Source organism: Micropterus salmoides, unplaced genomic scaffold, assembly GCF_014851395.1.
Source record: "Micropterus salmoides isolate LMB-PRFRI ecotype aquatic unplaced genomic scaffold, ASM1485139v1 Ms_hic_scaffold_19, whole genome shotgun sequence".
NCBI lineage: Eukaryota > Metazoa > Chordata > Actinopteri > Centrarchiformes > Centrarchidae > Micropterus > Micropterus salmoides.
In genome coordinates, this window is record NW_024041039.1 from 23308728 (window position 1) to 23317915 (window position 9188).

At 39.4% G+C, this 9188-nt stretch overlaps 1 protein-coding gene across 1 annotated transcript; it reads left to right on the forward strand.

Annotated features, from left to right (window-relative positions):
* Positions 1 to 1071: 1071 nt before the first annotated feature.
* Positions 1072 to 8180, forward strand: bsdc1 (BSD domain containing 1). Its single transcript, XM_038728811.1, has 11 exons — positions 1072 to 1184; positions 1807 to 1861; positions 2623 to 2739; positions 2913 to 3080; positions 3373 to 3427; positions 3828 to 3943; positions 4880 to 4948; positions 5479 to 5563; positions 5659 to 6144; positions 6325 to 6428; positions 6524 to 8180. Exons 1-11 carry the CDS (start codon positions 1174 to 1176, stop codon positions 6551 to 6553), a joined length of 1296 nt encoding a protein of 431 aa, XP_038584739.1. The 5' UTR covers positions 1072 to 1173; the 3' UTR covers positions 6554 to 8180.
* The last annotated feature ends 1008 nt before the right edge of the window (positions 8181 to 9188 follow it).

The following is a 9188-nucleotide window of genomic DNA, read 5'->3' on the forward strand; positions in this document are numbered from 1 at the left end:
ATTCAATATGATTTACTGGCATGACTCTTTAGGTTAAACAGTGTTGACAAAGCGGTTTGCAGCAAAATCAGAAAGTTTACATTTTGAATCTGACATAACAAAGAATAATTAACGCTATCATGACCATTCAGTTTAGCAATTACAAGTAACAACCACAAAAAAAACAAGTACGGATAGAACTAAAATTACAAACAAGATTAACAAGACCTAATCTGCCATGCAGTGAACACTGAGTGCAAAAGTTCGCTGAGTCACCTGCTATCCCACAGGTTGTGACACAGGAACACATTCTTGGCGGCAAGATTTGCAGTTTGTCCTCCTAGGAATATTCTTAATTTATTGTTATGCTTCTGTATCTCTCACATTTCAGGAGAAAATGCGTCTCCACCTCACCTGTCGTACAGTGTTCACAGACTCTATTTTCTTTTGGTAACCAGGAGATTTTATGTCTCCCTTTTTCAGTTGCAAGGGTATGGTCACTGAGTCTGTACTTGGTTAGAAGCTGCCTCTGCCTGATATCTCTGACAGTAAAGAGATATGCAGCCATTTCATAATCTCTGTTCAGGACCAGATGACGATCTAGTTTGTGTTGGTTTTTGTCTCTTCCTCCCAAATAAGCATTTTTGCTTTGAGAGATAGTTTGGTTTACTCTAATTGGTGTTTAGTGCTGGTTTGAGAAAGGTGTGTGTGACAGTCTCCGTGAAGGCAGTCATCTAGGTCATGGTTATCCAATGAAGGTTAAAATCAAGGGCAGAATCTTTAAACAAAGTCCAGTTTCCCTTGATTTTACCCTTCCTTGGATGTGTGTGACATGTTTTAGGATTTGTTACTCTCAGGACTAGCTGGCATAAGGACTCTCTTGATTTCATGCTGCCTTCAGTAGACTGCTGTAGGTCACTTCCCACTTTAAAGCCTTGCCTTTGCTACTCAGTGTTGCCGTCCTATTTGGTCCTCTGCAGCCACCATAGATAGAGCACATACTGTAAAAATATTGCTGATTACAAACTGTAAAAGGTTCATTTGTAAAACAGTGATTTCTGTGTGTGTGTGTGTGTGTGCGTGTGTCAAAGTGACATATGGCAGAGGGGACGTCATGCATCACGTGTGTATTTTTTCAAAGCCATGCACCCGAGGTTAGAGTTCAGTAAATACTGATGATGTCATCGTCTGAAGATGGCTGAAGGGTGAGAGTGAACTCGCAAATTACTATTTGTTAAATATATATATATATAACATAACAGATAGCACCGACGTCATGTACACATTGTGTCCCTTATTGCGTTTTGTGCCTAATACGACTCGGTGTAATTACTTTGTCTAAACGCTTTACTTTATAGCTCACGGAACGTGTTCAGGAAGTGCAGTTGTTTACCAAAACATAGCATGGCTAGCGTTAGCGTAGCCTGATTAGCTATGGTGTAGAACATCTTAAATCACAGAGAAACAACTGTGAATTGTGCTGAAGTGTTTACATCCAGCGTGTATGTTCAACCAATCGCACTCGTGGCTTGTTCCGACAATTTAGCTTGCGTGGCACTGATAGCTGACGTTAGCTAACTCCTTTAGCTTGCTAGGCTCAGTGTGTGTGAGTTAGCTTGATATACGTTGACAAAGTCAACAGCTGACAGTCAATAATTGAGTCTAAATAACTAAATAAGTCAGGTCCCGCTAAATCGACAAGCCATTTTGAGCATTTGATAAATGTCAAACAGTCGTCCATTTGTGGTGTGATGTTTAAAATCTTTTCTCAAACGTTACTGTTTTGGTTTTGAAGTAGCCAATTTCTGAATGTCCGTGTGATTGCAGAGAAGGCTGGTGGGGAGGCTGGCTTCAGCAGAGCTTCCAGGCCGTCAAAGAAAAGGTAACCCACATAAAGAAGTCATAAATTAGTTCTTATTATCTCTTCTCTTCCTAATGTATCTGTAGTTGTTGCTCAGCATTTTCAATGTTTGTTTGATGTTGCTCAGAGGATTTCATAACGCATTAAGTAGAGAAAAACAGCAGATTTTAGTGAACAACGTATTCAGTTGTCATGAAATCTCAGAGCTGAAACATATACATACCCAGGCACCATTATTATTGACGAAGTAAAATACATGGATAATACTGCATAGGCCAACAACAAGTCAGCAAAGGCTTTTCCTCCAAATAACTCAAACTCCTCAAATCAAAGCTGACACACATTTTTACAGCTATATGTCCTAATCTATTGTAACATGATTTGTGAACCTTTACCTCTGGCACTAAAAACTGGTTGCACAGCATTGTTTAGGTGATAGGCAAGATCATACTGCCCCACCAATCGGTTAGCATGAAAGTTATAGCTATTAATTTCTGAGAACATCTCTTGTACAAAGACATTTGAGCTTTACGGTTCCAGGAAGACATTTTAGAACAAATTCATTCAGTATACCTGATGGTTGTTACTCAAAGACCAGATGTAAATCAGGCCTCATTAATAAACGTTATATCTTTTGTATCTATTATTGGTGTGAACTGCATGTCTTGTGTTATGTTTGTATATTTTTTTAAGACATTCACACTTGTCCGAAACATGACTTTCCTAATGTAAATGGTAAAGGTGAATCTTCATCCTTCATTATTTGACTCTCTTCTTTGCAGTCATCTGAGGCCTTGGAATTCCTAAAGCGAGACCTGACAGAGTTCTCCACTGTGGTGCAACATGACACAACCTGCTCACTCGTGGCAACAGCCACTGCTGTCAGAAATAAACTTGCAGTAAGTTGCAGCCTTCAGCCTTGTTGTTTTTATCTTAGTATCTCCTGATAATCAGGTCAAATGCAGGTTGGATGTGTGTTCGGGAGACCAACATCATGTGCACGTCTCTCGTACAAAAGGGGTATTAGTTGCGAAATACCAATTCTAATCTGTCTGTTTATACTGCTTTCCAGGTGGAAGGTTCCTCTGAGACTACAGAAAAGGTGAAGAAGAGCCTCTCTAGTTTCTTAGGGGTCATCTCAGACACACTTGCTCCACCCCCGGATAAAACCATTGACTGTGATGTAATCACACTGGTGGCAACGGCAGCAGGAACTACAGAGGTTTATGACAGTTCTAAGGTGGGCAGTAGCGTCATCAGTTATTACAACAAGTTGACTGTAACACAAGGAGTTTCTAAATGATAAAACAGCAGTGTTAAGCATGGCCCTTGTGTAGGGGTTCTTGTGAATAAATAATCGAATGGGAAATGTAACTTTCTTGTCAGTTTCCCTAAAATAAAAACTGAAGGAAGTGTTGATTCAGGACAGATTTGGATGTTTTGTTATAAGAGGCTACATGAGAGGGAAAGTGAGCACATGATGTGCATGTGGAAACAAAACAACCACAGATAAGAATTTTTTTTTCTTGCAGGCACGTCTCTACAGTTTGCAAGCTGACCCTGCTACATACTGCAATGAACCTGATGGTAAGACAAAGTGAAACAGTGCAAGGCCTCCACCAGAATGTTGGACCAGTATTTGTTATTTTATATTTGAAGTAAGGTATTCTTTCATTTATTTATTCGAGGTTTTAAGACAACTTAGTATTTATACTACTCATCTGTTTGATAAATAATAATAATAATAATAATCATAAAAGTTCTCTGCCTTTAAAAGCAGGTAATTTCTTTGTTTGAGCATTATTAGGATTTTAATCCTAGAAATGTAATGGAACGACAAGTTTAGTTTGCTGGATTTGTGTGGTGACCCACTTTTTTTATTCAAAATGTGATCATTGTAAGGTGGATGGGGTAATGCATGCTTTCTAAATATGTACAGATGCTCTTTGGTGTTCTTGAGTGTATTATAATAATTTATTTTTTCCAGGTCCCCCAGAGCAGTTTGACAACTGGCTGTCCACTTTCAGTTTGGAAGATAAAAAGGGAGAAATCTCAGAGCTTTTGGTCGACAGTCCCTCTATACGCGCCCTTTATACCAAAATGGTATGTATTGTTGCTAGGGCTGCACTATATTGGAAAAAATGACATTGCGATATTTTTCTTTTCTGTGATATATATTGCGATATGAAAAAATACAGGAATTTTCAACAGATGACCCCAGTTGCTCTATGTGAAATTAATTAAGCATCCTAGAATTATTGGGATAATTATGTAGGAAATAATGTATAGAAAATAAAAGTAAATTAGCTGAAAAATGTCTTTATAGTCTGAATACTTAGTTTGAGTGCTACTATCCTTTCTTAAGTTTTTATGCTGTACACATATTTTAAACAAATGATGAAAATAAAAATTAAAGAGCGGCTATACACCAGCCCCCCCGGGTGGTTTTAAAAAGTTGCTTTTCTTTTTGCAACCAAATCCGGTGGTTTTCTCCTGTTCCTCACTTATTTTCAAGTTAACAGCTAACAGGGTTGGGGCCTGATCAAGAACAATATTATGATTGGAGGTGTAGAGTGCATGCAGAGCCTGCTTGTTACTCACTAGCAACAACAAACTCTGTGTATACAAGAACCCCTTAAATCTGAGTAAATGATTACATCAGACAGCCTTCTCTTGTAGATTAGTCATGAAAAATGAGAACTGTGCAAGTTTTTCTTTTGTAAGTTTTTGAGTTAATTTGACTTGCTTGACATTGCATTGTTCTGCGATGTGACTATTGTGCAAGGGCACATTACGATGACGATGCTCAAACAATATATTGTGCAGCCCTAATTGTTCCTTTTGTCAACACTTATTCTTACAGAGCACAGCTTACAGATTTCTTTTTAACTAATACATTACATTCAGTTGGAAGATACTTTTGTCCAAAGCGACCTTCTTTGAGTGCTTTCACATGCAAAAAGAACAAGAACTGGACATCATCAAGAATTGGAAGAGCAATAAACCAGATATGGACTTTTTTTTTTTCATTATTCACAGGTGCCAGCAGCTGTGGCCCATTCAGAATTCTGGCAGAGGTATTTCTACAAAGTCTTCCAGTTGGACCAGGTAGTCATGCTATTTTCTATGGTGGATTTTAGCCTGCAGACTATGGACAGCATGTCAAGTAACCTTTCCCATCAGCTCAGTGTCTTGGGTGCCACCTGCTGGCCAATTTCTTAGCTACCATGGATTGTTCTTTTCAATGTACTGTCACCCTGCAGGATTTGTCCTGACTTAAAATGAGAGGAGATTGATGTCTCAAATATGATATACTGAATGTTGATTTGTGAAAATAGGACGAACAAAATATATAAATATGTTCGAGGCACTACCTACTGTGCCTGTAGAAAGCACTAGTTATGTTATGTACAATTACACAGATGCCAACCAAAGCAGATCTTTTTCAGATTTTTACCAGCAACTGCCCAACACACATTACAACAGCCTGTTAATCAGGAAGCTGAAGCTACCTTTAAATTTTACGCAACGCACATTCATTTCATTTTGAAGGTCACTAAAACAGGACGATACACTCATTGAAATTCTTGCATTAATGTATTAAAACATAAAAAAATCACTCTGATTGTGTCTTCTAGGAGGAGGCGAGGAGAGTGGCATTGAAGCAGAGGGCTGAACAGACTACACACACAGAGACCCTGGGCTGGGAGGAGGAGGAGGAGGGTAAGCTATCCTCAGTTTTACATTTTAATAAACTGATTTATTTTCAGAACTGTCCCTTACACTTCCTCTCTTGATATTCCTGTGGTTACTTTCAGATGACTTCCTCGGCACCACGTCATCATCTCAACTTAACTTTACTCCCCCGTTGGACAGCCGCTCAACGCAGCTGCCCACGACCTCAACGACTCCAACAGGAATGACTCTGCTGAGCCCCGTCCTGTCTTCCAGCGAAGAGCGTGACCCCACCCTCTCATTCAGCAGCGACAGCGTCAGCCTGCCGACACAGGTAGAAGTGCAACCAGAGCCTGTTGCCACTGAGCTGGCCGAGAGAATGACAGAAGCTAGCTTGGAAGATGTAGATAAGGCACAAGAAGAGCAGAGGCTGCGAAAGAGTGACTTACCTCTTGAGGCTCAATTGGAAGTAACTCAGCCAGAGGTCACTGTTGATGGGGTGTCCGTGCGGGCTTCGGCCCCCACCACTAAGCCAGAAGCAGCAAAGGAGGACGGCCCGCAGGACCTGAGAGTGTTCGAGCTAAATTCTGACAGCGGGAAATCTACGCCCTCTAACAATGGCAAAAAAGGTACGATGACCTGAGAACATTTGTCAGTTGGCAGTGAGGTTCTTACTGTTCCAGTGTGGGAGAATAAGTCCAAACAGGATTAAGTTCAGTGATATGGTTTTGAGTTTTCCACTAAATAGGCTTAGAAGAAGCAGCAGAGTCAAGGTCACACAGTTCCAAATTTGTCTTTTCCCCCTCCAGGGTCCAGCACCGATGTGAGTGAGGACTGGGAGAAAGACTTTGACCTGGACATGACCGAAGAAGAAGTCCAACTGGCACTCTCTAAAATAGAAGCCTCTGGAGAGGTTAGTGTTAAGTTATCGTTGCGACATTCACCAGAATCTTAAATGAAAATAGTAAAAAAAAATTAAAAGGTTTTTTGAACCCCTTTTCTTACCAGATTGATGAAGACTGGGAGAACTGGGACTGAGAGCCACTGCGACATGAACTCTGTCCCGCCATTAAAGCTAGTTCTCGGCAGACGAACCATGCTTAACGTGTTTTAACTCTTTGTCCACACTGTCACCATGTCATGATTGTCAGTAGGGGATTTTCCGCCTGGTTTGGACCATATTGGTAAACCTGTTGAAAAGCGCAACGGGAAGACCAAGGCAATAAGAATTAGACTGCTCCGTCAGCTGTCAGTTTAGTGCAGATTGGCCGCTAGTGAGGGTAATGAGTCAGGTCTTGGCTATTTCTAGGAGTAATTTGTGACTTGGAGAGCATATGACACTAGTAACAGACAGAGGTTGTAATCATTCTGACCTTAAAGCTTAATGATGCGCAGTGACAAGTCAGAATGTGAAAGGTTTCACTGCAGCAGGGGAGGATATGTTTTCCTTTTATGCCATTAAATTCATCATCTATGTTGCGAGTGTATTTCAAGTTGACCAACGACATAACTGCAGGCTGCAAAATAGCCATAAACTAATGCTGCTTGTCACCTTCCTAAGATGAAGTACTCCGCAAGTGATTTTTGAATGGTGATGATCAATTTATTTAATTCTGCCTGTGCCCCTTGCTTTCTTTCTCATCTTTATTATGCAAGTGGATCTTCAAATAGAGAGGGGAAAACATTCTGGCCTTCATTCATAGAGCATTTTTCATTTTGGATTCACTCCCAACTCTAGATATATGGCCTTGTAAAACACACAGTAGTGTGATAATGTTATCCAAATGTCTTTGTTACAAGTCAGTCACCTGAACCACAACCAGCTAATGTCTCAACATTAGACATTTCCCCACTCTCTGTCATGTCATGTGATTCATTTGAATATATGAGCTTGTTGCAGGCTACGTGTAACTTTCTGTCACCTTTAAGCATTTCACTTCTTTGAGTTGCTTATCCGTTTGTCTTATTCGGGTAGAGGGAATTCATTAATTATCACTCATTAGTCATAATGATAAAAGTCATATCTGACTTAAAGAGAATTCAAACTGGTCCTGGATACTGGATTCTTTGGCTTGAAACTGAAGGTAGCGTCTGTTGTTATTTACTTGTAGAGGGGAATATGACAACTCTGTGAAGCTTTAAGTTTCTGTCGCGGCCCATGTTTGGAACAAAATAGCTCAGCAGGCCGTGTGCCAAGTAGACCAAGGAGCAAGATGAGCACGCTCCATGCTTCCCTGATTTCCTTTTCCATCACCTGTAATGTAACTGAGAAAAATAATCCTAGAGAGGTAATATTTATACTAAAATAAATGCTTAATTATTGTATCATGTGCTTTGGATTGCATGTCTGTGCAATAACATGCAAAACACTGTGCAGATGTTTTCTGTTTCTGAGTTGTATGTTTTTCAGTAAAGACATTGGCTGTTCAGGTTTTTGTGTTCAGACAATGTGTTGACAATGTTGTGCATGTTTGTAATTCTCAGCTGTGTATTCCCTTAACCTTCACACTTTGAACTAATTGAGCAAAGCTGTTCTACACACATCTGATTCAAAGCTGTCAAGTTCTTTTTTTTTTTTTTTTTTTTTTTTTTTTTTTTTATTAAGTCAAGTATTTCACTATATTTTTCAAATGATCATTGTCATTAAAGGATTCATGGCAAATGGGTTTAGTGTCGTGTATTAACTAATCTGATAAGGTCATTTTGTTACTCAAGAAGAAAAATCATCAATCTGTTTAAAGGCAGACATGTTTACAAAAACATTGGTAGTGCATTAAATATCTTCAAGTAGAGTACAAACAATGCACTGGAAATTACCACTCATATCAAAACTCCACCTCCATAATGTGTGCTTAGCAACAGAGTTGTTTTGCTACTCTGAAGAAACAATGGGTATTTAAAAAAAACATTTACAATAAAAAGTAAATGCTGTTTTAGTCAAACGTTTAACTGAAGAACCACTGAAATGTAACACCTTTCTAAGTATTTTCTTCTGGGAGAAGCTACCAGAGGAAAGCCTTATTGCTGTCTGTGCCCCTGTACGTAATTACATAGCAGGTACGTATCTGTGGGTGGGGACTTTACAGTGGAACAGTCAGTACTATGAACAAAATAGTCACTAATACAAAGAATTGAATTTACAATCTTTTTGAATTTAATGTGACTGGTGCTGTATGAACAAACAGTTTGTGGAAACAACGTGGGTGGACACTTCTGGTTTGTCTGACTATAAGTTTGTCCCTCTGTATATACTGAATATCATCAACAAGTTCTTGTTGATCTTTTCTGTACATTGAGGACTGTTGCTTGGGTGTTCAGTTGTAATGACCGGATAACAATGAATTGACAATGCTTTCATGGCAAAAATGATATATATATATAGTTAGTTAGTTAGTTTTTACATCTAGTGAAATTTTCAAACCCAAGACCTTCCCGTGACATTGTTTGTATCTTTGGAACCTCCAATACAACTCAAAATCACGTACTGTGGGTTTGAAGTTCAAACACATTGTACAAGATTGTTATTGTTAAGTTTTAGCATGATCTCTTTATGGAAGCAGTTTCTGTGCGCATTAAAATGCCTGCGGTATGAAAATGGGTCACCTGATGGCGTTGTTGCTCCATTAGGCAGCCCCAGTTACAACCTGCCACTCCTTTTCTTTCAGCTGCAGCA

Bases quoted from the DNA above. Each gene is read 5' to 3' on its own strand.
- bsdc1 (XM_038728811.1), top strand. The intron at 3,081-3,372 runs GTGGGCAGTAGC...TTTTTCTTGCAG, and splicing joins AGGTTTATGACAGTTCTAAG to GCACGTCTCTACAGTTTGCA. The intron at 3,428-3,827 runs GTAAGACAAAGT...TATTTTTTCCAG, and splicing joins ATACTGCAATGAACCTGATG to GTCCCCCAGAGCAGTTTGAC.